This window comes from Chiroxiphia lanceolata, chromosome 7 (genome assembly GCF_009829145.1).
Source record: "Chiroxiphia lanceolata isolate bChiLan1 chromosome 7, bChiLan1.pri, whole genome shotgun sequence".
NCBI classification, from domain to species: domain Eukaryota; kingdom Metazoa; phylum Chordata; class Aves; order Passeriformes; family Pipridae; genus Chiroxiphia; species Chiroxiphia lanceolata.
In genome coordinates this window covers 29,874,096-29,901,294 of record NC_045643.1, presented here as the reverse complement: position 1 = coordinate 29,901,294, position 27,199 = coordinate 29,874,096, and the positions used below count along the sequence as shown (strand labels likewise).

Sequence of the window (27,199 nt, the reverse complement as noted above, 5' to 3'; positions counted from 1 at the left end):
GCTTTGCATGTTTAAATTGAGTATTGAAGCAGATAAACAGGCTGCTGGGCTTCAGGGCCAGGGCAGGAAGGCTCAGACCAGTGGGGAACCTCCTCCCTTTCTCCATACTTTTGCTGTCTGAGGCCATGGGCGTGGGTTTGTTGGCAGCCTGATTGCCTTATTTGAGAGGAGTGACTCTGCAAACATACCAGAGCTCTCAGTGCTGAGGCATATAAAAATAGTCTGAAAGAGTCAACAGTAGCAGAAGTTCTACCCCGCCAAATAAGGATCACGTGAAGTGTTAAAAAGGGAGGTAGCCCTGCTTTTTTAGGTGACTTTACTGTATCTTGGATGGGTGGGTAAAAGTGATCCCTGTAGCGCTTTGTTCCCATGGCAAAGCCTGAGCCCCCGAGGAAGCAAAGGTAATCCCGAGCTCCTGGCTTTGGCAGGAGCAGGGGCATTGCTCCAACCACTGCTATTTGTGCTATAGAGAGGTCTGGCAGTGAGCACAGCAGGGAGCTGGCACTGGTACCACTCCTGTTTTAGGTGCACCCTGAGTATAGAGGTGCTTGCACAGGATTGTGTGCCACAGGATTGTGGGGGTCATGTCCCTCCTTCCCGTATTGTTCAGTGCTTCCATGTGGATCAAGATTTGACTCCTGCTAAGAAAGTTTCCCCAAAGAGGATAATGCTGGCACTGGACCCTAATCTGCTGGGGTTTAGTCCTGGGGCTGTGGGTGTCAGTGGGTGAAAGGGAGCAGGATTACCCTGATCCCTTTAGCTTGCTTTCTGATCTCCTTCTCCTCTGTAATTTGAACTCCTATCCTAATTGCTTCAGGCCTTGGGAAGGGGGGGATGTCAGGGGAGGTTTCCTGGGAGTGCAGCTCTCCCACTGGAGGTGGCTGCTCTGCCGTCCTTTGTACATCACCCCTTGATATGTGGGACAGTGCAGACAGTGAGAACTTGAGGTGACCCCCAAATATCTCCAGAGAGAAATAATTCCCTCCTGAATTATGAGACCCAAGGAAAGGGTCTCATTTCCTTGGAATAAGGTTAATCCTCTTTGCTACGAGGCAGCTCTGGGCAGTGCTGGCTGGCCCCATCAAACAACAGGATTAAATTAGGGACCAAACGAGCAGCCATTATATGGTCTTGGTTTTCTCCAGGAGAAAATCGCTGACACTGGATTGTAGCCACATAAGATGAGTAGGGGGTTGATGTATAACCATATAATGATGTGTAACTCTTCTGAAGTCAGTCTTGATAGAAGCATCCGTTAAAAATGGCCTGTTGAAAAAAAATGGCATGCTGAAAGCTTGGGAGTTTGTGGCTGGTGCACATCTCCATGTGCAAATCAGGAGTCCCATAAAACCTTCTGAATCCATGATCTTGTAGGCACCGCGGGCCCTTGTGCTGTGCTGGTTAGATATTTGATAGTGTTTGTTCTGACAGAGTTTATTATTTTTAACAGTGTGGAAACTGGGCTATTTGCTAGAGTTTTGCCCTGTTTCTTTTTGGCAGTAGGTGGGTTCCTTCCCACCTCACAGAAACCAACGGTTCCTGATGGGGAAAATTGCTGTAAATGGCTGACATTTAAGAGTTTTAAAACGCTAAGGTTGTCCAACCCCTCATGGCAGATGCTGGTGCATTGAGCTGCAGGTGCTCTTGCTGGATGTGCAATTGTTAGGGGGCTTTTTCCACACCTGGGAATGAAGCTCAATGCGCTGAGTTGTCCCTGCTCCATGGAATTGCTCCATGGATTTTCCTCAGGACATCTGCTGTTTCCTTCCTGGGGCACCCCTGATGGCTGCTTTGGGGCCGTGCCCCTTAACCTACATCTCAACCTGCCCTCCAGGTTTCCTTCGAGGTGGCCGTGGAGGCGCGGAGCTGCCCTGCCGAGGACACCTCGCACACCTTCACCATCAAGCCCGCTGGCTTTCGGGACACGCTGGAGGTGGCCGTGACCTACAACTGCCGCTGTGGCTGCACCGGCCGCGCCGCGCCCGCCAGCGGCAAGTGCAGCGGCAACGGGACCTACGCCTGCGGGCTGTGCGAGTGCGACCCCGGCTACCTGGGGGCCAGGTGCGAGTGCGAGGAGGGGGCCAGCGGGGACATGCACCACGCCATGTGCCGGGAGGCGGAGGGCAAACCCCTCTGCAGCGGGAGAGGGGAGTGCAGCTGCAACCAGTGCCTGTGCTACGAGAGCGAGTTCGGAAACATCTACGGGCCCTTCTGCGAGTGCGATGACTTCTCCTGCGCCAGGTACAAGGGAGTCCTCTGCTCAGGTAGGAGCCTTTTCTCCCTCGTGCCCTCCACATTGTGGCAGTGGGGAAACCGGCCTGAAGTGGGGAAGGCTGCTGGGCTGGGCTGTGCACAGTGTGTGAGGGGCTGCACCTGCCCCACCTGCCCAAATCTGCCCTGTTTCCTGGAGAAATCTGTGCTCTCTTAGTTTTCCTTATGGGGAAAAAGGAGGGAGAGGTTTAAGTGCATCCAAAGTAAAGAACAAAAATTGCATTATCCCCATCAGAATTGGGTTTGCAGGTGTTGGAGTGAAAGGCTCTCTCCCTGCAGGCTTGTCTGCTGCCTGGGTCCCACGGAGATGAGCAGAGTCTTGGCTTTGGTGTTATTGTGATGTAACTATGCAAATCTCTTGCACACTAACATATATCCTTAGGAAAGAGTAAACTAACACAGGCTTCAGAATCCTCTGAAGCTTTTTGGTGTTTTCATAGGCTGGATTTTTTCTATGTGAGCCATCCTTCCCTGCCTAGGCAGAAACAATCTTTTTTTAAAGATGAACCATTTGGAGTAATCCCCTGGTACATCACAAGTGAAAAGAAAGGTTGTGTTTCAGGCTGTTACTTATTAAAGAAAAGCTGTGTTAAAGATTCCTAAAGGTATTTTATGTATAGATTTTTCTTCCCGCTAGGAAAACAAGTAATTCATTGGGAAAGATGTAGCCAGTCAGCTTTGCTTAAACAAAGGCAGAGGAGTTATTTAGCTGTGTTTGCTGAAATGGTTTAAAACTTCGTCAGTCCAAGGTCGCATAATTGCCTGGATTAGCCCCCAGACATAATTCCCCCAGTTGGATCTGGGCAAAGGGTTTTTTAAAATTTGCCTGCTTTCAAGCAAGTAAAATATTTCCTTAGCTGAAAATCCTGGACAGAATTTCTGAAACAAGTGTAAGCTTGGAAAAAAATAGCTATTTTTCACGTTTTCTCCAGGAAATTGGCAGGGTTTTTCCCTGCTGTTTATCTTACCCTGCACGTTTCAGAGCTGGGCAGTAAGTGATGGGGCACCCTTTGGTTGCAAGTTTCTGGCTGCTTGAGACAATCGTGTTGTTATATAGGTAGAGGATGTTTGTGCTGATTTTCCTGTAGCCTGTTTTGTCACTGCTGAAGATAAGGCAGGTGATACTCTGGGTTTTGGAATTGCCCTGGAGCTCCCTGCTGCAGAGCAGTGAGAAAGGCCAGCACCACCTCCCACAGTGACTGCCCAGACTGGGAGGGCTGGGACTCTCCCTGCTGATGCAGGAGCGGAAATAGGGGTGAGCAAGCAGGAAAAAGGTATTTGAAAGTAGATGGGGGAAAAAATAAACTCAGCTGTGAAGTAATTAAGAGCAGTACTGCCTGGGGGTTCTCCAAAGAACCATATTGCTTTGATAGCATTATCCCATCCAAAAGGAGTATATTTAAGGGCAGCAGTGCTATAAAGAGAGGTTGGAGGTTACTGGTGTAGCAGTTGCTGCAAGAGAAGGACACCCCTCTGCTCAAATTTCCTTTTCAGCAGGAGAGCCAGAGCTCTGCCGCTCCACAGGAAAGCAAATTGCGTTTCTTCTGCTGCACCTGCTTGATTCTGTCCCTGTGGAGGGTGTCTGGTGCTGGGAAGAGCAGCATAGCTGGTTTCGGATCTGCCAAAGCTTTTAAAAGTCGTTTAAAAGTTATTTTTATAGCTATGAAAGAAAACAAAAGGGGAGGCTGAGGCCAAGCAGCCTCTTTGCTCCAGGAATGGGATGGAGTCTGGCATGGCTGCCTGGGCTGGTTCTCCCTATGCCTCCTGGTATTTCTATTGCTATTGGTTTGTTGGCTTCATTGTTTAGGTTTTTTTTTAATTCCAGCAGTTACGATGCTAAATCTGAGCTGTAGCAAGCGCTGGGCCAGTGACATAACATTTTGAGGTGGTTCTGTCAGGCCAAGAGGCTTGGGATTTCACCAGCCTACCAAAAGTGTCTGAGCTTGTGGAGTGGGGGGGACTGTGTCCAAAGCTGCCCCTGACAAACAGCCCTCTGCTACACAAACATCCCTGGGCAGTTCTAGCAGATGCAAACTCTCTCCTTCCTAAAAATGAAGCCTTCTTGAAGAAGACTGTGTGTTTAGCTCAGCACTGAGCTGTGTAGACTTGGTAGCCAGAAGGGTTTAGGTGATGCCTTGGGGGCAGGATGACTTCCAGGGCAGTTGCATGGGGTGTCCAGTTCCTTCCAGGGAGTGAAGTGCCACTCTGCCCTCACTGGGCACAATATCTGTTCCTGAGCACAATTTCTGCCCCTGAAAGGCTCTGGCATCCTAGTACCCAGTACAGGCTGAATCCCACTGTAAGGGGAGACCAACGGGTTTTAGCTAATGCACAAACCAAAAAAGCAGCATGTAGGGAGCTGTCATTTTGCTGCAGATCACTGTTGTCTCTGTCCTTGCTAGGGAGTTCCTTGGCTTCCACCCATGAGGGGAACTCATCACTGTTGTCAAGGGCTTTATTTATACTCTATGAATCCTCTGGTAGCATAGAAGGCACTTAATACCTCTCCGTGCCTTACTGATGACTGTATTTTGAACAGCGTTTTCACCCCAATGGAATCCAACCTGAGGTGTAGCACACAGGCTGTGCTGTCCCCCGCCAAATGCACTCACACCTGCCCAAGTTATTGAATGAGATGGTGATATGAACCTCTGAGTGCCTATCCCAGACCAAGCCAGTAGGAAAGCAGCCAGTCCAACCTGACCTGAGGGGGGGGGAGGACCAGGAGGAAAGCACATTTTTCCAAGCTGAGAGGTAAAAATCTGCTCATGCAAACTGCTTTGCACATACGTGGCTGTGCTTTTTGCTCGCCTCAGCTCAGATGCCCCGTGAGCCCATTGCCAACCAGCCTGGCCATTTCTTCCTTTTGTGATCTGTAGCAAAGCTGTCCCCATCGAGTCACTACCATGGCACAGGGATAGGTGGCATATTATGCTCAAGCATCCTCTACTCCCAGCGAAAGCCACAGCGGAGCAGGATTGAAATGGTCTGAAATGAACCTGTTTCTTGTCTCTTGGTATTTGGTCCTTTGGCCAGCAAAAGTGTTTTCATCCATGGATCCATTTATAAATATTGGCACCTCATTTTGTCAGCATTTTAGAGGAGAGGTGCCTGCAGACAGTGTTGCCTTGGCTCCTGTGCTTTTGTAGCCCCCCCATGAAGTGGAAGAGCAGATTTTGGGTGGGAGATAATCTAAAGAAGAAAAAAGAATTTAATTCCTGTTAGTGGGAGGTTTAACGTGGCTCCTGCATCTGTGAGGCAGGTGGGAAAAGGAGTCATTTATAACATGTCGTAAATGTTGATTCAAGTTGCATCCAGCTCTTAGTCAGTGGCATTTAGTCAGTGGCATTTGTTCTGCTGCTTCCCGAGTCCAGTTAACAGCTCCAGAGTAGCTGTTTCAAACCATTAATCTGGCTTTTGGAAGGGCTGTGGGGGACATCTTGCACAAGTGCTTTGTTCTTCCAAAAGAAATGCAACTAATTGTCCACAGCACCATGCTCTGACAAAGCAGGCAGTCACTTCCCAAATCCTAGAATGCTTTGTTCCCAGTTTTAATCTGGATGGAGAAGTTGCCTTTTTGCATGGAAACCTTCGCTACATCTCTCTGGCCTCTCTGCTCTGAAGTGTGGGTGGCTGTGGGAGAAGGTTTGAAAACCTTCCTGCCTGCAGCTGGGCTGGGGAAGGGGCAGCTGGCTGCACAACCCAGAGGCTTTTGAACCCCTTGGCTGCCTGCCAGGCAGTTGGACAAAGAAGGAAACATCTCTGCGCTAATTGCATTCCTGAAGGTGCCATAAAACTAGGTGGCAAGAGGGAGGAGAGGCCCCACTGAGGGCATCACACATTTGCCTCTAATGAAGAGAGACTGGCTTGCCAGAGGCCAAGCTTCATTAGCTTCACTGTCCCAGACCTATCTTTTCTTGAATGGGGGGATGCAGAGTAATATGGCATCATGGTGTCTCTAGAGAAATTTCCCCTCACCCATCACCACTGTTCCCTGGCTCCCTGTGTGGTTGTCCTGTGCTCTTCAGCCCAGGACTCTGGTTGTGCGCAGGCACATCGCTAATGAGGTGTAAGTGAAGAGCACTCACCACACTGCAGCCATTCCTCCCCCTAAAACACAAAGGATTTGTCTGGAAAATCCATACTGCCTGAGCAACACAGCAACTGCTGACGTTGGCGCAGCTTTGGGATCAGATCTTTTGGGATTTGTCTTCTTTTTTTTTAGAATTAGACAATAAATCAGATTTATAAATGCTATGCACCTGTAAATCAAGCCTTGGAAAGTCTCTCTAGCTTGTAAGCTCCTGTGAGCATCTTAACTGGTTCAGGTGACTAAAGACTGTGGCTGGCTAAAGAACAGTGTGATCACGATGCCTCGGAGCAGAGGAGATGGAGAATGGCCTCACTTGCCGGCACAAGGCTTCCAGTGACACAAAAAACTCAGCTCAGCAATAAAGTGTCAAATCTGCAAGTACATGCAAGTGCCAGAATCACTTCTGTGATGGGATGTGAGAAGGGACAGCTCATTGGAAAGTGACTGCTTATTTTGCAGAGAGTAACCAAGCTGACATGCAATGCGACTCCAGCTGCCCTCCAGAAACCACTTCAAAAACTGCTGAGGATGTACAAGTCCTCAGTATTTACTTCTGAATGCTTCCTCTCTTGGTTTTAGTAAATGGGGAAGCTCAGGGAGTTTTAGCCTTTACTAAAGCCCAGGGAGATAAGGCTATCTGTTTGTTCTAACATAGCCTCAAGTTAGAAATCTCACTCATGCTTTTACAATTTGTTTTTGGTGTTCCCTGTCCCAAGCACCGTAATGGCATTTAACAGTGCTGTGTTTGAGGGCATCTGGTGAGACAATGGCTCTGGTGCCAGTGCCCGAGTTTCTGGTCCTGCATTACAACCCCGAGCTTTGAGAGTTACACTTGGGTTTGATGGTACTGCTGGTATCTCCACTCTGGGGTTTCAGGTTGGGTCTGTTACTGTACAAATCACTATGCTCATGAACACATCTTAGTGAAATAGACTTTATTCCCCACACACCTTTGTAGTTATTATTCACCTACCCGGTGGTAGTGCCTGGACAGAGGATACTGGTGTGCATGTGAAAGCTCAGGTGGGAGAATAAAGGTGATCCACATCTTTCAGATGCATACCAGCGTGGTTTTTTTGGTCTTAATTGTCTTCATTCCTAATATGTAAGCTTTTACCAGAAGAAGAAATGGGTAGTTGATTTATTAATTTCCAAGGTGCAGGTGGTGGGTTGAGTGTGGTTTGGGGAGGAAGGGAAGATTCTTTAGTGCCCGCTGTCTGTGGCTATGCTGTGGGTGGGGTGGCATGAAGCAAATGTACCCCTGCCACAAGGGAAGAGGTTGGCCTGTGGCAAAAAGAAGATAGGGAACAGAGCCTAAACCACATCTGCAGTGTTTCCTTTTAAGTTATGTCAAGTCTTGTTATCTTTAGGCTTTTGATTTGGGTCTTTTTTTTTATTTAGTTTGTGTAAAAAGGTGGAATCTGAGCACTGCTTAGTAAAAAAAAGACCTGAAGGGGAGAGATAAAATGACCATATAAATATGGAAGTTAAAAATAATCTTTTGGCAGTTGCTAAGTGCTAGTGCAGCTGTGAGCCATGCAGCTGCAGGGACATGCAGCTCTGTCGCTGGGGCAGCTGCCTCACAGATCAATCCCTCTCTGGTTCCCGTGTGGGAGGAGGATGGGGAGCACACATCTACCACCATATTTGAGGCTTATTTTGGTGACAGAGGATGCAGTGTCAGCTCGGGTCACTGAGCTGCAGCCTCACAGTACCAGTTGCTCTGTAATAGTCCCAGTCATTAGCAGCAGGCTGGGAGCTCAGGGGGCCGGTCAGCGGCTGCAGCTGCGTGTGCTGTCAGGGCTGCAGGGCAGGGGAGTGGATTGGGGTGAACAGAACCAGGTAAAGTCCTCTGAGCCAAAATCCTTTTCCATTGGGGTGGATTGTAGGACTTTGAATGTCCCTTTTCCCCACCAAAGAGCAGGGTAGGTGACAAGGAGCTAAAAACCAGCTGAGTCTGGGCTATGAGACACAAAAGTATGTAGATGTGGTCACGCTGTGTGGGCACAGGGTGCCCATTACTCCTTAGCAGCCAGCAAACTTGGCTTCAGGTCTCCTGCCTACAGAACCACTGCATAGCCCAGGGGCCCTTATGGCCACAATAAATAACAAGACAATGGCACTGTGGTAACATCTCTCTCTTAAGATGTGATCAAGACTCAGTCAGACTGCATGTTTATCCTAGAGCTTCCTAAAAACCTTTCTTCTTGCTGCATTCCTATTTGTCCTTTGCTTTTGTCACCTGCAGAAGCTGCTCAGCTAAAGGCTCTGTCCCAAATGTGGATAAAACAAAAATAATCCACCTGAATAAGAAGGAAAAATAAATCTTTCACTTGCTGTGTCCCGTATCTGTGAGGACCTGAGGCCAGACTACCTGCGCCTGGGTGAGCATCCCCTCTCCAGCTTACATCCCCCCTCCAGCTGTGAAACATTTTGGCTCCCATAAGAATAGATTGCAAACATTTAGTAAGAAATTAATCAAATGGGGCACCTCTGTTGTCCTCTTCCTTTTCTGGGGTTAAACTGTGAAGCTGGGCATATTCCACTTACTCTGATCACATGGATTAGTGTAAAGAAATGGAAGGTTTAGGTCAGCTCCATTTACTTCCATCCTGTGGTTCAGCCTAAAAAATGTAAGGTCCAGGTCAGCAGGGGCAGGCAGGGCTGAGGACTGTGATGGAGATTACCTGGAGGAGCAGTCACCTGAATCCACCTTCATCCCACTCAAACCGATGCTGCTCTCGCCCTACTTATGAGATCTTTTCTGATATCAGCTGTTGGTATTCCTGCATTCCTGCTTGACCTCCTGCAGAGCATGGGGCTGCCATGCTGTTGCAACATTTTGGGCAGATGGCACGTGATTGCTTAAGCAGTGATTTGGAAAACATTTCTGCAAGTGAGAAAGGAACTGTGGAGGTGCCTGCTGCTGCCAACACATGTGGGATGTTGGCTTTTAGGTCTTGTCCTGGTGACAAGAGCTGATGTCTGAGCCCTGAGGTGATCCCAGGCTGCTTTGCACGATGCCTTCCCGAAAGGGTGGGTCTGGCCATGCTTTGCCAGACTGCAGTGAGCTCTGAGAGCAACACTTGAAACCTCTCAGGCTTTAGTGTGGAGTGTCATTGAGAAACTCTCCACTCTTTACACAGTGTGAAGAGGAGGAGAAATGACAGAGACATGTACGGAACGGGCCTGCCCACTGCGGGCAGCCTGTAGTGCCCCATTGTACCCTGCACCAGAGAGGCACCTTCTGTGCTGGCAAGCAGGGATGTCCAGCCCCAAGCTCTCAGATAATTTGAAAGGGTGGAGAGAGATTCCACCCTTAAGCTGTGTGAGTGGCTGGCTGGCAGTGGCGTTCTTCTGTAGCAGTATTTGACTTTTTCTTGCAAGCAAAGGGTTCCTGAGCATCAACTGCAGGGTGTCCCACAGTGTTCTGGGTGTGCTCATCTGCAGGAGCTGTGGCTCATAGCCCTGATGTAGAGAGGGGCTGAGAGCCATGTGGGAGGTGCTTTGCATTCCAAATTTCGTCTTCATGAAGTCTAGCACGCAAATACTCAGTGGCCTTTTGGATGTGAATGGGGCTGACTCAGTGCATGTGTTTCCTCACATCTCCAGTCCTTGGGAGGCTCCTGAAACCTCCCTGACACTTCCTCCTACGGTATCATTTCCATCCTTCCCCAATTTCTCCCTTCTTCTTCTTCTCCAAATTTATTTTTTCCCCTTTAGCCTGGTTTCTGTTCTCTTTCCAGTTTAATCCTGAGTCATGCGCCGCTGCCCTCCAGGAGCGTGAAGCTCCCCATCCTGCTCTGTGCCGGTTCAAAAGGCTGAACATCCCAGAGTTCAAATGGCCTCTGGGCTGGGGCAAACAGCACGGGGTGACCCTCATCTGCTTGCTGTGACCTGTGAAAGCATGGCCAGTGATTGTAGCTGCAGTGTAAAAATGCCTAGTCCCTCCTCTAATTGTGCTGTTAATGACCTCCCGTGCTGTGTTTCAGGTTGGAGGCTGCCCGTCAGTGCAGTGGATGGTTCTTAGCAGAATGCTCTGTGCTCGATGTATATGCTCCTCTGCATTTCTTTCACAGTAAATAAATGCACTATTAGGTATTGTGCCACTAGGCATTAGCATTATATTGTTGCCTATTAAATAACATTGATTATATAGGAGTTGGACTCTGTGTGGTCCTTCTGGGCCCCTTGCAACTTGAGATATTTTATGATCTTTGCATGGATTTCTTACAGGAACACAAATGATACTTCTGTTTGTGTTTGTGCTTAGTGCTGTGTTTATTCCTCACCTTCCTTGGTGTTCCTGGCAGCAGGCATACCCTGTCTGCCCCACCTTGCTCACACCAGGGCTTTGTGTTGGTCTTTCACAATGAAACAGCAACTGAGTTGGACTTTCTCTTGCCAGTGTATTAAGTACTGCTCACTAGAGTTTCCATTCCTGGCACGAAAGGGCAAAGCTGCCCTTTCTTACCCCTCCTTTCTCCCTGACTGGGCTCTCACTGCTGTCCAAGTCTTGCAGTTCTTCCCAAATCTGGCAACAGCTCCTTGAGGACCAACCCACACAGAGGGCTGCTGTTCCTGCCTCTTTTCACTGTGGTTTCTCCTTGTCCTTGAGCGGACCTTTTGCAAGCGTTAATGAATGCTAATGAGGCATTAAATGCCCGGTCAGAATTAAAGAATACAGAAGTGACGTCTTTGACGTCTTTATGGGAGCCAGAGCCCCGTCTCTGGGTCTCTGCTCTTAAAGTGGCACAGCATGTGGGTTGGGGTGTCATCTGATGGTGCATGCAGGTACCCAAACCCCCTGTCCTGCTGCAGCTGCCCCCTCCCACAGCCAGGAGCCCTGTAGAAAGCTCCAAAAAAACCCCACCAAGATGAACTCAGAAAATAAAGCCCACTCACTCCCCAAAGAGAGAAGATGGTGTTAGAACAAACTCCCTTTAAATGGTCTTCTGGCCAGTGTCTCACTGAGTTTGGCATTTGAATTTGGTCCATCTGATGAAAGTAATTAACAGAAATGCACATTTGGAAATGAACATTGCATTTGGAGTTTAGAGGCAGATGAAAGCCTCCCACTAGCAGGTGAGTGAAATTCTGTGTCTGCATTTCTTGTTCACATGCAATGAAAACCTGTGAATTTTGCTCAGTTTGGTTTAAAAAATTGGCTTGAAATAATTGACGTGAAAGGGAAATGCAGTGCAGGCTGTGGGTTCATTCTTTCTCCTTTTTTTTTTTTGGTCTTATTTTGAGTGATATTCTAACTTCTTCCAGGTACTTTGGGAAGGGAAAAAATCTGTTCCAAAACCATAGACCTTTGGTGAACTTGCATCACAGATTATGTGTTTGCATCCAAACACAGAACTGGGCAAGGCTCCCATGGCACTCAATTTTGCAGAGGAAGAATATCTCTCTGCTCCAGAGCCCACTCCTCTCAACGAGGTCCAGCTGAAAGGACATTCAGCCCACTTGGGCTTCAGCAGGATGGGAATTAGTCTGCTTTTCATTTGAAGGATGGACCTGAACCATAGAGTTTGGCTCTGGAGTTCAGGGATTTGGGATCATGCAGCTTTGTTTTGGAGTCAGGTTTTATTTTAAGAACATATCTGGAGGATTTTTGTGCAGTAGGAGCTGGTAGTAGTCTGCTCAGGCATCAGGGAAGATGAAGCTTGTCCTTCCTGGGAGCACCATACCTCAGTGGAAGGGTTGCAGAGCTATAGGTTTTCTCAAGACCTTTATCTGCCTTTCAGCAAAGTGCATGGTTACCATATGTCCCCTGACGTTTCTAAATCTTCCAGAGCCTTCACAGTGACTAAAGCTGAAGGCCAAGTGCAGGGTTGTATAAGCAGACCTGGGCAGAGATGGGCGAAGAAGTATGTAAATGGTGGAGAAGTTCCTGTTTCTGGACCCATGGGTGTTGGTGGTATCTGGGCAGGGCTGGGAGAGCCAAGTGGAAAATGCTTTTCTTGTCAAGCACCTTTATTTGTCAGACTTTTTGAGGAGAAAGAAAACAAATGGAGAGAGTTGCATCCAGAGGGGTTTCATCCGTGAGCAAGTCTCATCTGTTAGGGGGCTGGAGAGCTGGCTGGAGAGAGGAGCACTGCTATGGGAGAGGTGTTGGTGCGTCCTATGGTAGACCCAATGAACACTTGCATGTGAAGAGATCAAGGTCAATAGAAAAGGACAGTGGCACTTCTTGAGTGAGAGGTTTGGAGGGAAACACAGGAGGGGGGAAACCCCGGAGGATTCCCACACACCCCTATCTTCCAATCCGGCTTAAGGAATGATGTGAATTGTTAGCAGTTCCTGCAGTGCCTTCTATGTCAGCTACTTAAGGGGTAACAAAATCAAGGATGAGCATGTGCCCAATGTGTTGGGATGGTATTTGGGCCTATGGCTCAAACACCCATCCCAACTGTCCCCACTCAGGATGAAGCGCTTGTGTCTCTGGGAGGATCTGACTGCAGCCTTTGCCCTATATCTTTCCCTGCATTGGTAGCAGAGTTGGCAGCAGGACTTAGAAGCTCCAATTCCCAGCTCTGGGTCTCCATCCAAAAGGCCACGTGTGGCAGGCTTGGCTGAGGCACTAACGTAAGCAGAAGTCAAGAGATTTGTGAAGTGCTGAGTTTACTTGAAGAAAAAAAAAAAAAGGAAGGCTTTATTTTAAGAAATGCAGCTTTAGATCTCTTTCAGGAAATGAGTCCTTGCTGCCCATTTTGGCTTTCTGGTGGATCATCAGCCATATCTTGTGGTTGCATTTCACCTCCCCTTCTGCAGCAGAGAGAAGGAAAATGAGGAAAGGCTGGCCAGGGCTGCCACAGGAAATCCGCCTGCCTCAGATTGCTTTTAGCTGCCTTCATGAGAAAGCAGTTTCCAAAACCTTGTCTTCCTGTCCAGTTCTGATTTAACCCAGAAATTCCCAAGTGAATGAGAAATTGGCATACTGAGGTGGGTTTTTTTTTGCAATGGCAGTGCTGCACCGTGATTACTGTCAGTAATGTCGAGCTGGTGATGGGGCTTCTGGTACCCATGGCTAAATTAGCAGCTCAAGCCTGTATTTATTCCTTAACCTTTGGTTTCATTAGTCTGCATCTCTGATGCTATTTTTGATGACTGGTGAGCTCAACCAGCACTAGGATTGAAATAAAGGCTTATTTAAAGCCTTGGCAGTTCTTGGTCAAACCCATATGCTCCAGGATATAAATATCCATTGCAATTGAAAGATGCACAGATCCATGGTGTCTGGTGTAAATAACATTCAGAAAAACACTATTTACTTATTACTGACCTCTTAGTGTTTGTTTTGTTGCTTCAGTATTGCGTTGTGGATAAATGTGTGGGCAAGCTCTCTTCTGGTGTGAATGGAGGCAGTCAGAAGATGAATTTCAGATTACACAGAAACCTTGGTCCCTTGACATTCGTCTGTCTGTGTTTACATGGTAGCCTGGCTTTCACAAGGAGGTTGTTATGCTCAGCAGGCTCCAGGGATTGGGAATGCTCTGGCCAACCTGCCACCATTGATTCCACTGCCAGACTGTCATGACCCAGGGAATGGATCCTAAACCCATCCTCACTGTCTAAAATTTCCTGAGCTCTCCTGACTCCCTAGTGGTGCCGACCATCTGGCAGAGCCATGGACCTGAGCTGTGCCATGGGCAGGCTGCCTCACCTCGCCTTGCCTGGCCTCTTGATGTGCAGTGCTGGCTGCTTTGAGTCATGGAAGGAGATCAGTAGGATGATTTATTTGCCTAAGCAGGCGCTGTGTCTTACCATAGCCCTTTCCCAAACAGAAAGGTCTGTGTTTTCCAAGTGTCCAAAGCCTCTTCTGCTGCCCTTCTTCCTCCCACTCAAAATGTACCGATCACAGAGCCTCTCCCACAAATTTCGAGCACTTCTGCTGAGAGACTGGCTGATCTGGTACAAAACTGATGCTCAAGCAATGCTCTGCATCAATAGGGTTTGACTTCTCTCATAAGCAGATGTTTTTGATGAATCCACCCCTCAGAAGTAAAAACAAATGTTGGCTTCTGCACTGGGGCTCTCAAGGTGTTGGGCACAGCAGCCAGGGCTTCTTAAAGGGATGGCACCGGGGAATCTGGAAATTGTTTGCCATAACTTATTTCTCTTAATTGTTTTTCCTTTGGGGCTTTTCCTATTTCAAACTAGTTGTTCAAGTAACCAAAAATGACAACAGCACAGCCTTTTGGAGGTCCTGACCCAAAGTCTGGGTGTGAGCACAGAGGCAAAAAAAATAAGTGGCTTGATTAAATGGGAAGAAAATACAGTATGATCTTTCCCCTCCCGAGCTCTCAGAAACCAAGAAACTGGCTTAAAAATCATGAGGATTTCTTTTTGTTGTGTGGTAGGCACATCGATTTAATTTTCTAGAAGGTTTGAAAAAAAAGTGTTGAAGGGGGCTTGTTTTCAAACATTTTTGCCCTCTCCATAAAAGCTGAGATGATATTTTTTCTTTCAAAAGAAAGCTGGTATTTTTGCATAACTTTGCCATCCCCAGAAGTAGGAAGCTTTAGGAAAACCACATTCTATTCTATCAAAATCCTTAGTGAGAGAGCTTTTAGTGCATTGAGTTTCAGACCTCTTGGTACAATTCCTAAAAGGTGGACAGTTATCATGGAGGGCAGACGGGCTGTCCTGCTCAGCAGGGTCACAGCCTGCTCTCAGGAAGCCTGGGATGAAATCAGGATCAGAGGCTGGAAGCTTCTGCCAGAAGCTGCTATCCCAGTTCAACAATGATTCTGCTTGGGGACCAGAGCAAGACACAACGCTGGTGTGGGAATGCCAGCCCGGGTTTTTGTGGTGCCAGGGTGAGGGCAGGGAGGATTTGGCCTATGGCTGTCATCCTGGTGGGCAGCTGAGAGGGGAAGGCAGAGGCAGCTGGGGTGAAATGAGGATGGTTGGATGTCCTGCCAAAAGCTGCCTGAGTGACAGCGAGAGGTGCAGCCCAGCCAGGACACAGCAGTGGGATGGGGTTGTGTTTCAGGGCAGAGAGAGAGAAGGAAGCACCGGCTGGGCTGTGGGTCTCAGTTCACCTTGGTGGCCTCGCAGGGAAGAGGATGCCTCCAAGAAGCAATGCACCCCATGGCTCCTGCCCTGATGGATCCCAGAGTAGTCAAACTTATTGTAGGGACTGCTTTTCCCCCACAAAAGCATTGCTTTCCTCTGCTACACCCTCCCAGCATCCTTCTGCAGCCTCCCTGATATGTGTTCTGTGTTAGCCCCCTAATAAGAGCTGCCTGGAAAGTATGTTATCAAATTCAAAGGGAACATTTAATTTCCCGTCTTTTAAACTTCTAAGCTTGTCTTATTTCAAGGGTGGGAACAGAAGAAAATATCTCTTGTAATGTTTGGGGAACATAATGAATGTATTTTGGCTTCACAAACTGGCTTTAATAGAGAATGTACAATCTCAAAGTTGAAGGAGGTTAAAGTCCAGGGTGATGTCCTGCATCACGAGACTGCTGCTGGTGCAGAGGTGTCTTGAAACACACCCTCCTTGAAAACGGATTGTCATCTTGGAAATGAAACTGGGAAATAAAGCAGAGGTTTCTCCTGGCCATGGTGGTATAAGGCTTCCTGCGGACATGATCTTAGCACAGAGACTGCTTGACCACATCAGCACTGTGTGTGACCAGAAATGTGCAGCACATTTTCCTGCAAAATGTGAGTACTGGGTAGGACTCTGCAAACCTCAGCTCTGGGTCACCATCACCATAAGACTCAGTGCCACATTACCTCGAGACTCCTCTCAGATTGTGTCCTCAGTAAGAGGACAGAGTGGATTCCCATCTCCAGTGCTCCATCTGGACCTTGGGAAGTGGGATGACTCTTGTTGTGTCCACATGAGAAATAAATGTTTCCCACTCATTGGGAGATGATTCCCACTCAGGCTGTGTGGGAGATGAATGGCACCAGAAATGGAGCTCATGGTGCTTGCAGGAGTGGCCACTCTTTCAAACTGATGTAGGCAGAGAAGATTGTAACATCTTTGCCATTACAGGTCAAGATGGAAAATTCCCACTCTTGGCATATTTGCCATGGTGAGCTTCAGCCAGTGATTTCTTGCATAGTGAGCCAGTGTGGCCAAGGCAGGAAACATGTCAACATGTTTCTAAATTTTAAGGTCACACCCCACGCTTAGTCACCCTCATACAAAACCAGCTTTTTCTTCATCCCCTTCAATAAACAAAACGGCTTCCTTTAAGATACTGTTTCTTAAGTTTTCCGATCACAGTGGTTTAATAGGATGCATTATTTGGAAATGGCTGGTTCCCATTCAACAGTCATTCCAGGCTCCATCTCCAGCCTGCCAGGGGCTGGAAGGGATGTGAAGTCTCACTAGCCTTCTACGACCTGGCACTGATGCCTTTAAAAACTGAATCATTTTATGGTCCAGAGACGGATTACCAATGCATTCACATCTTGTGCTGGGCTCTGTGGTGTCCTAGGAGAATTGAGCTAAGGCTGATGATACAGGGGCTCTGCCCCTCTGTCCAGTAGCAGGGGGTGGCTCCCACCCAGGTCAGGACTGGGAGGTGATATGAATGCCATTGGTTTGCTTCTCTTGTCCCTCACAGCTCAAATTCAAGCCTGAACACATTTACAATATGCCATGTACATGAATTCCCAATGCCAGTTGCTTTGGATTCTTTGAAATAGTGCCCACTTAAGAAAACCATGATTTATAGCTAATTTGGACACATGCATTGCCATGGAGGCACCAAACCTGCTGTGTATGAGACCAATCACCTGAATTAATTGTGAATTGGTTTGTCTGTGAAGTGGAGATCGTGAGGGTCCCAGTTCTGCAGTTGTACCCTGAACAGCAGCAGTTGTGGACATAGCTGTGCCCATGGGCTCAAACCCAAAGCTTTGTAGGGAGGGGGCAAACCAAACCTGCCTATACATCTATGTCTGGGGAAAGGGCAAGGCTGTCATCATGAAGGCAAACAGAGCAAGGGATTTTAATCTCCATCAGATGTAGGCAGGGAAGGAGGTCACCTCTAGAGATCTTGTAAACATAATCTCCTGTCTGGTAATGTTTGACTTTTCAGACTGGATCCAAAGCAAACGGTGGGAGTGCAAAAGAGGCTGTAGGAGGGCAACTTGTGATGTTCTGGGACATATGAGATGCCTAGTAAAACACAAGGTACTCCCGTGACTTTTGGCAAGGGATATAGCTTGACAATTCACAGCCTCTCTTGTAATCTTGGCGCAGTGAGAGAGGCAGGGAGATCAGTGGTTTTGTGTCGATGAAAGGAGTGTGTATATAATTTATCATGTCTGGGGTGCTTCAGGCTGTTTCCAGTGGGAAAGCTGAGCTGTAATGAGGTTGCTGATGAGCCTCATATACAAACCCTTCAGCTCTATAAACCGTGCCTTCAAAGGCATCCCTTTTCCTAGGGACTGACCAAGGAGGATTTCAAGCAGCCTCTCCAGCAAGCCGATGGATGCCTCTCTGAAACCAGCTGCTCGGCAACCAGCCACTGCTCTTACTGTCACTGAAAGCCTTGGAGCCTGTTGACTTTCTCAGCCCATTGCTAAACCCCGTAGCTGCAAGGGGATGTTTCAGTAGAGGAGTGCGCTCACTCAGTTGGTTTCTTCATCCATCCATGCTGTGAGCAGCCCTGAGCTACTCCCTGAGAGGGTTCAGCTGGTCCCAGCAACCTTCATGGCTCTGGCTGGGACACAAAGGTCCTGTTTGGACACAGAAGACAGTGCTTGCTGATTTAATTTTTTTTTCAAGGTTTTTGTGAGAACTTCTTAAGTAAAACTGTTAGGAAAGAAGGGTAGGAAAGACTTTATGAAGTGGGCAACCTGCTAGGCTTTTTGCTGCTAAACTCTGTGTTCAAAACCAGCAAGGAAGCACTACTCCATTTCCATCTTCATATCTCTTGATGTAGACAGAGAAAGAAGAGATTAATTCATACAAAAGTAGAAAGGGAGAGGTGCCTATTTGTCCTGAGCAACTGTAGAGGGAAGCTGGGAGATCAGTGACTAGGTATTTTTTGCTGCTAAATATAGATATTAATTTGACATCTCGGTGTTTCCCATCACCATCTGTTTGTTGCTGTGACAAATAAGGTCTCTCTGGCAGCTCTTCCTGCTGGGCTGCTTATCCCTGCTGCATAGGGGCAGCCACAGCACTCATCACTGGCCTCGAACGCTGCTGATGCCTCTCCCCTGCTCTTGCTTTCAGGTCATGGAGAGTGTCACTGCGGGGAGTGCAAGTGCCACGCTGGTTACATCGGGGACAATTGCAACTGCTCCACCGAGATGGACAGCTGTGTTTCCAGTGATGGCCAGATGTGCAGTGGCAGGGGCACCTGCATCTGTGGGAAGTGTCAGTGCACCGAGCCAGGGGCTTTTGGAGAGACGTGTGAGAAGTGTCCCACCTGCCCAGGTGTCTGTAGCACTAAAAGGTACTCGTGGGCATTTCAGGAGGGTCTTTTTGCTGGCGGGAAGGGCAGCTCTTTGTATCCTGGGACACTTTTCAGCTAAGGAATTACTCCTGTTTTGTTGAACAGGGGAGATCCGCCCCAGACAAGCCTGTTACTGCTGGGAGCCCATGCCAAGCAACCTGAAAGTATCCCAGGTAGAGCAGCAACAAGTGTTGCTGCTCCAGCTGCTCCAGTCCTCACGGAGGTTCATGTCCCTATTCATTTCCAGTGCTGTCCCACTCTTCAGGAAAGGTTGGGAACTACAGTTTTGCTGCACTCTGAGCTGCAAATGTCTGGGTCCAGAGAGCTGTGAGCTGCAGAGGAGGAGAGGATGGGGCCTCACAGCAATGGAGGTGGCCTGGGCATCAGCCTCAGACTAGTACAGAGCAATGCTGCCTGCCTTGATCTCAGGAAGGATTTTGCAGTAGCTGACATGCAGCTCCGGACATCCAAAGGGCAAAAATACCCCAAACCTCCCAGTTGTTTTACACCTTAATCAAATCCACCCCTAGAATAAATCCATCCTTGAGATGGAGATGCTTGGCCCTGAAGTTGCTCTTTCCTTGTGGTTCAGATGTGCAGCCTCAAGACTGGCACTCAGGGAGTCCCTTTCCAAGGACTGAATCTCTGTGTTCATGCAGTTTCTTGTGGGTGCTTAATCTTCCCCTCTATGTGTGTTCCTGCAGGGACTGCATTGAATGCAAGCTGTTTAACTCAGGAAGACTGGCTGATAACCAAACCTGCCAAAAGCACTGCAAGGACGAGATCATCACCACCGTGGATGTTCTCGGTAAGTTGGCAGCAGCAGGACTGCAGGCAGTGGAAGCCAGTGACTGTGGCATTGAACTCCTCTTAACCAGACCAAGACACATCTGTAAAGAAACCCTCAGGGAATACCTAGTATTTAGAAATGTATATGTGCAGGTAGTATGTATATGTGTATACTTGGTATGTGTGGCACTCTCTCTGGGCTGTAATCTATAATGAAGTAAAAAAACTCTTTGATCTTAAATAACATCTTACCACATCTAACCAGTACCGCCAGTGCAAGGAGCAAAGGGAGTGGAACAAGGTCAGATGAGACGGAAGAAGAGATGAGCCATGAGAGAGTACAAAAGGAATTCATCTTGGAAGAAGTGAGCTTGTAAGGAAAAGCAAAGCTGTTTTGGAAACGAGTTCTGCTTTGGGAGACCTGACTGCTACAAGACACCCTGGCAAGGTCCTCTCTTGCCCTTTGTGTCCTCTTCTAGAGGTCACCCCACATGTGCATCTCTCAGCAAATTACTTTCTCCCCCTTCTTTTCAAGATCCATTCTGGGAGTCCCTGGTTGCTATTTAGGGGAGTAGAGGCGATCCAAACTTGTGACAGCGTTAATCACAATCCTGACCTTGTCCTTAGCCATACGCCTTGGAGAGAGGGTTGTAGATCAATCAGGGATAAATTACCATCTGCATCTGACATTTCCTTCTCTTCCCATACTTTATAGAGGTAGGAGTGCCCTACCTTGCTCGCCTTTTCACTCCTTTCCCCCTGAGTTGCCTGCAGGTGATGTTTTTCCCATTTTCCTCTCACATCCAGTGTCTAGCTTTTAGTGAGGTTTTTTCTAGCTTTTTTAGTGAGGTTTCCTGCCATTCTACTTGGGACACCTGCTCTTGTTCTCTCCATTCTCCTTGCAGTTCAGCCAGGAGGGCACCTACACCTGCCCACTGTGAGAGTTGTGGAAGTCCAAACTACACAAAGCTTCTTTCTGGTGCCTGGCTGGCCCATGTTTCTTAGGAGCCAGCAAATACTGGGGGTTAAAGCTCATCCCTCCTGCCTGGTTATTGTACCACACCAAAGCCAGCTTTTGTGCTGACTGCGCCCTGGAAGGTGAGGCTGGGCTATGGTTTGCAAACCCCCTGCATGGCTTTCAGGGAAAAACACAGCCAAATTTCTATTTTAAAACATTTTGGGGAATTATGCTTATGCTTTTGTTGAACTATTGCAGTTGGATTGCACATGGTGCTTGGAGATCTGGGCTGCTAGAGAAAGAGATAAAGCAAAATATTCCTCAAAAAAGCTCTTGGGTACTATGGACTTCCTTACAGGCGGACTTTGCCAAATCCTGGTTTTCAAGCACTTCTGTAGTATTCAGCACATATTATAAGTCCCTGCTGAGAGGCTGAATGCTGATATTTGTCACACAATACATAGATCTGCAGTACCCTGGCAGAGGAGGATGGGACTTCCTTAAATATCAAATTGCAGTGAGCACACCCTGGAGCATCTCAAGTGCCTTTTGACTCTGAGTATGAAGCAGCCAGTTCTTCAAAGCTTTGTATGGCAGAGGCATCAATCAATGGACTCATAAGCCAGAATGCTGCCTTGTGGGAGGCTTGTATGACTTGCTTTGGACTCTGCAGGATCTCCTTCGCTTCTACAATATCACGTTTGCATTCCTAGTGGTTCCAGAGAGGAAGTTTCAACACAAGAGGAGCATGAGCTGAACCTGGCAACAGCACACATCAGTGGACATGAAAACTCAGTGGGGCCCTCACACCTCTCTATGTGGACATGTGATCTCTGAAACCTAGTGAAGACCAGCAGAGATAATTACTATTGAGACTTTAATCCCTGTCTCTTTTAGCAGAATAGCGGTGCAAGGATCGGAGTGAAAGCAGCTCAGCCTGAAGGAACTAAGGTTTGCTGCTCAACTCAGAAGGGTGTTAGTCAAGAAACATGGAAGTTTTATCTATATTAATCTAATTAGTACTTTACTTTGTAACAATCAGCACTTCTCCAGCCCTGCCTTTGCTACCACTGTGTAGGTAGAGCAGGTTTTCGTGTCCCAGGGTAGGAACAGCTGAGGTTTGTCCACACCAGGAACTCGTCAGGACTCACCAGAGGGGCAGCTGCATCTGGGCTCAGCTGTTGAAATGTAGGGTATTAATCTTTAAACTGTATGCAGGTCAAAGGCACTGAAAGGAAAAACAAACAGACAGGAGAAGGCTAAGGGGCTGGAGTAGCAGTGGTCATTAATGCGATCATTTTTCAGCGTGACAGACAGGCACAGATAGGAGTGAGGAAGAGAGCTGTGGGAAGCATTTTCCAGGTGCCTAAGACAAGGTCATGTCTTTTCCAGCCAACAGCACTGGGTCCCTAAATCCCTTCCTCTCCCTTGACACGCTCAGCCCATGCAGGCCTGCAGAGATGTGCTCAGCAGAGCTACCTCTCATGGCCCGAGATGCTGCCCTATCTCCCTCCAGTCACTGTCCCTGCAATGAAGACACCTGAAAAGATGTGGCCACGCAGAGCAGTGGCTTTACTGAAATCACACCTGAAGATAGAGCTGCAAACCTCAGGTGATGGCTTTGCTGAATCTTAAATTGCTTCTGTGAAGCAGCCTTCCTCAGGGAGCATCTTAGACTGACCAGAGCAGCAACAGGCTCTGCCTGGTGGTATGTTAGACAGGCAAACGCACAGTACCTGTATGAAAGTCCTCTCATTTCTTGTGACCCATCTACACATCATCTTTCCAACTAACTCCTCCTTTCCCTGTCCCTTCCTCCCCCTCTCCTCCCTTTCCCATTTTCCTCTTCTATCTCACTCTTTAAAAACAAACTTCTCAGCCATTTCCGGAGCTGGAGCCACTCAGCACAGCTGGAGGAGCATGAGCTGGCCATGGGCTGCTGCTGCTGGCCCCATCTGAGTCTGTGCCCCTTGTTTTCTCTTCACCTTCCACTCTTCAAGAAATTTGGCAAATTAAGAAGAAAACGGCATTTATTGCCAAAGCAGACTTGTGTGAAGGAAAAGTGTGTGTGTGTAAGAGAGGTTGAGTCTGTTTGCCATGGGACATTTGCAAGTGCCACATTTTCTTAAGCAGTAAATCTGGACACTGCTCAGTTACAATTTGCATGAGTCATGATCAAAGTGTGCTGCTTTCCAGGCCTGCTCCCCAAATAAAATTCTGTGACTCTGCATCTCGTTCCAGAAACAGATGACCCGAGCGCAATCCTCTGCGCCTACCCGGTGAACAACTGTGTCATGAAGTTCACCTACTTGGAGCTTCCCAGTGGGAAATCCAACCTCACCGTCCTCAAAGAGCCAGGTTGGCCCTCCTTTGGTTTCCTTTTTAACAGCAGAGGCTGCCTCAGGAGAGGTGATGGGCTGCAGCCCAGCGAGTTGCAGCAAGGCTGGTTTTACTGGCTGCATGTGTGAGCAGATAAACTGGAATGATTTAAACTGAAGTGTTTTATAGTGCTGAAACCCAACTACAAATGCTCCCAACTTAGTCAAAAAAGGACTTCAAGTAAAACATGCACCTGAGCTGCCAGCATTGCTAGCAAGTGGCTGAAGAGTTTTCTGCCAATTTAGGATGCTGAATTAAAATAAATAGAGCCTATTTAAGTAGCAAAAAGCATGCCTGATCTGGGGATACAGCCCCCAGGAACAAAAACATCAGAAGGGGACACCTGGTGCTGCTGCTGGTTAAGTCAGGATGTTAGGAAATCCCTGTACCAACTAGGGATTTCTACACTGCCGAAGAGCTAGCTCCTATCCAGGCAGTGTAAGGGCTGTGTGTCCCTGCTCCCCTCCCCAGACTGCACAGACAGCTGTGCTTCCCAGCGTTATTTTAATCACATGCAATGCAGTTGCTCAAAGAAAACTTCTCATGGGGTTTTAGGACAAACTGGCAAGCATCCAGCAGTAGCTTCCTGTGATCTGCTCTGGTCCTCTGAGGCACAGGCCAATATGGGAAAGACTGAGATTCCTTATGTTTTATTTCATTTGTGCTGCAGCTTGCACTTAATTGAAAGACCAGTTGATTAGCTGACAGTTAATGTACTTAAAGTCCTTAGAGATCACCTGTGTCCCTGTGGGCCAGAGGCTGAGCTGGCTTTTGCCAGAGGCACCCTAATGCTCTGCATCCTGCATGGGTCACCTGGCATTAAAACCCTGCGTCACTGTTGGACAGTGGCACTGCAGCCCTACTCTTCCCCTGGAGCGCTACATGACATCCCAGCTCTGGTGACATGCATGAGAGCTGTCCCTTTGACCTGCCTCTAGCAAGGCATTTATTTAATAATAAAAAAAACCCAAAACACTTTGATTTCAGAGGGGACTGTTGCTTTTTTTAATTTAGTCACTGCTGCTAGTGCTGCCCTGAGTTCACTTGCATAGTGGCTGCAGTCCACATTATTATGTTCCAGGACAGTGGAGCTAATTACCTTTTCTCCCTCATGACCAGCCTGCAGCTCAGCCCCCAGCGCTGTGACGATCGTGCTGGCAGTGATTGGCAGTGTGGTGCTGATTGGCATCATCTTGCTGGCACTCTGGAAGCTGCTCGTCACTATTCACGACAGACGGGAGTTCGACCGATTCCAGAGCGAACGCTCCCGGGCCAGATATGAAATGGTGAGCCTGGGGCAGGGGTGCTGCTGGTGTATGGGGGTGCTGTTGGGATGTGCTGGCAGCAAACAGCTCTGCAGTGATGGAGAAGGGTGGCAGGAACAAGGGATGCAGGTGCCATGCCCTGCAGTGCCTTTGCAGCACACTTCAGGGTCCAGCATGTCGCACTGCCTTCCCCTTGGCAAGTTACAAATGCTCTGCAAAATTATACCCAGCCCTTGCTTTCATCATCTGTTTCCCAGCAGAGCTCAAGGCTGAAGGGGGTAGGGGAGAGAGGACCACACCCCAACTCTGGTGGCAGCCAGATTGGTCAGGTCTCCAAGGGGGTCCTTCTGGGAGGCTTTGGGTGGGGTTGATCAGCATTTGAGGGCATCGCCTCTGCCTGCAGGCAGGATGGAAGGTGTGTCTGATGGACCATCTCTGGATAAACAACACTGCAGTTTGGATCTGAATGCTCAATTCACTCAAAGCTAAACACAGTGCTATCTCCAAACTAATTGACACGTTTTCACCATGACACAGACTTTGTTCCTCACCTTTGTTCTCTTTGCTCCTTTCTCCAAAGGCATCCAACCCTCTCTACCGAAAGCCAATTTCCACACATAACGTAGAGTTCACGTTCAACAAGCTCAATAAGTCTTACAACGGTACAGTTGACTGATGGGGTCTGAGCGCCTGGCACTGCTGTGGACAATTGCTTGACTGTACATGCTGCTTCCCCACTTGAAGATGGGATCCTCTTCAGGGACGAGAATCCCTTACGACAGGACTGGTCGATGACCAAAGCCTGTTATTTGCACAGTAAGGAGAAAGGTCTGGTTCATTCTGGAGGCATGGATGTGGAGGCAGGCTCCCTGCCTGTGCTGATGGACTCTGAGCCGTGTGTGACTCCATACCCCAGCTTTCTGGATTTATTAAACCTGCCAACTAAGTCAACCAGGTGCCATATTGCAGCTTTAGACATATCCCGTTAGAAAGGGTGACTAGATCAAAAATCACGGGAACCCACGCCCATCACAAGTTCTTAGGGGGGAATTAGCTTAAAAAGAGGAAGGTGTTGGAAGAATTTGTGTAAGAAATTAGGATACAAATGTTCTGCAGTTTTTAGGATTTTTTTTATATAAAAAACAAAATAAAACTATTGTGCATATATGATGCTGTGAGGAGAGTTCATTGTTTCCTTGCTGAGCCCCCCATGAAAAATGGGGCTTGCTCCTGCAAGCAGGAGTGGTACTGCCTGATTGATTTATTAATAGAGCCTTATCAGTCAAAGCATAGCTATAAAAATAGGAGGTGGAGTCGCAGGGACCGCTGCAGAAGTTATGTTGATTTAATACCCTGGTGTTGACCCAGGGCGGGGAGTGCTTCAAGGAGCTCCTGCTCTGAGCTGGTGGTGTTAAACAGATGGGAAACTGGTGGGAGCTCAAGGGAAATGGGAGTTTAGGCTGAGGAAACTAAATTAAACACCCATCCCTTGGAGTGTGCAAGCAGGCATCCGGCCTGGATGCCTGCAGGAGAGCAACTGGGAGCACACAGCAGCTCACCCAGACCTCAGACTTTTTACCAGAAGACTATTGCTGTAGGGTCCAGCTGGAAAAGCAAGGGAGCCCTGAGCTTTTGGTTGGAAAGGGAGCTGAATAAAACAAAGTGTTTTTGCTTTACGGCATACAGTTCACTTTGTTTTTTCGGTTTCTTTTCCCCCACCCAAACCGTTCCCCCATTCCCATGTGTTTTCCTCTGGAGCTGGGGTTTGGGTTACCATGCTGACAGCTGCAGCTTTAAACCCACACAGACAGCAGCAGGGCTGGAGCCGCCACAGGAGAAAAAAGCTGGAGCAATTGCTACTGCCTGGGGGTTTTTTCCTTCTTTTTTTTTTAAATTTCTTTTTTTTTGGCTCTTCACCCTGAGCAGATCATGCAATAGTCAGCTGAAGGAAGCTTGCCAGGGAAAAGCAAAAACAAATGGTGTTCATTGTTTTGACTTGCTCTTCTCATTGGAAAAGGGCCACGGGCCCATCCTTCCAGATTTTTTTTTTTAATGTGTTTTTGCCTCTATAAACAGAAGCTCTTATTTGTTCAGTATAAACAGCTCTCCTTCAAGAATTTTATGGTTCCCCCTCCTCCTATTAGCAGCACTGAAGAAATGCAGCAGACCAGACTAGAAATATCTTGGAATGGGGATTTTGAGGAGGGCAGCAAGTGGCACATTGGCAGCATCGGCCCTGATCAGGTAGGGTAAAAAACCCAAAACCTCAAGCAAATGAAGTCTGTACCCTGTCTTCCCACTTGATTCCACTAAATCTACCCCAGCAGGGGTGGAGGGTGCAAGGGCAGGCTTTGGTTAGATGCTGGTGCTGCCTTTGCCTTTGGCTTTTTGCCTCCCACTGTGGGTGGGCTGGGGGCTGTCCTGCCTCCTGCCCGCAACAGCACAAGCATCAGGACAGGCCTGAGCACTGCAGAGGAGCAGCTATTCAGAGCTCCATGTTTCCTACACAATATTGAGGTCTAGGCTTAAGTTTGCAGACTGAGACATTGTGTATTGAATGCCTGGGACTAACGCTGCCACAACGGGGAAGGAACATCCATGGGGCAAATTTGGGTTTTGTGACTAACCCACTGCCTAGTGCCAGGCTGGCAAGACAGATTTCATCACTATCACAAAATTAAAAATAGGAAACAGTCAAGAAATAGTCATCATGAGTAGACAGAGCAGGTTTTAGCATAGTTCATGTGACTGCCTCACACAAGCCATACTGCCCCAGGCATGGAAAGGGGGAGCAGGAAGAAAAGTGGAGAGAAAGGAAGGACAGGAATGCTTTAAACCAGCTTTGCCACCCAAAGCAGCAAACACTGTGAATACAGTTTTGCTGCAATCAACTTATAAGGGACCAAGCAGTTTAAAAATAAATCCACCCTTTGCACTCTGAAAGGAAAAGCATGGGCAGTGCCCTACCACCCTTTCCCTTGCACCCTAGCAGATTACCTTTGTG

The 27,199-nt window shown here is 48.0% G+C and overlaps 1 protein-coding gene across 1 annotated transcript in view; it reads left to right on the top strand.

The window, feature by feature from the left end:
• ITGB5 (integrin subunit beta 5) overlaps positions 1-25,878 on the top strand; it is a 59,988-nt gene extending 34,110 nt beyond the window's left edge. The window contains exons 10-15 of the mRNA XM_032693320.1: positions 1,835-2,264; positions 18,582-18,804; positions 19,509-19,612; positions 22,793-22,909; positions 24,050-24,216; positions 24,776-25,878. Coding sequence (XP_032549211.1) covers positions 1,835-2,264; positions 18,582-18,804; positions 19,509-19,612; positions 22,793-22,909; positions 24,050-24,216; positions 24,776-24,871 — 1,137 coding nt within the window. The 3' untranslated portion in view covers positions 24,872-25,878. The remainder of the gene's footprint in view (positions 1-1,834; positions 2,265-18,581; positions 18,805-19,508; positions 19,613-22,792; positions 22,910-24,049; positions 24,217-24,775) is intronic.
• Positions 25,879-27,199: the final 1,321 nt, after the last annotated feature.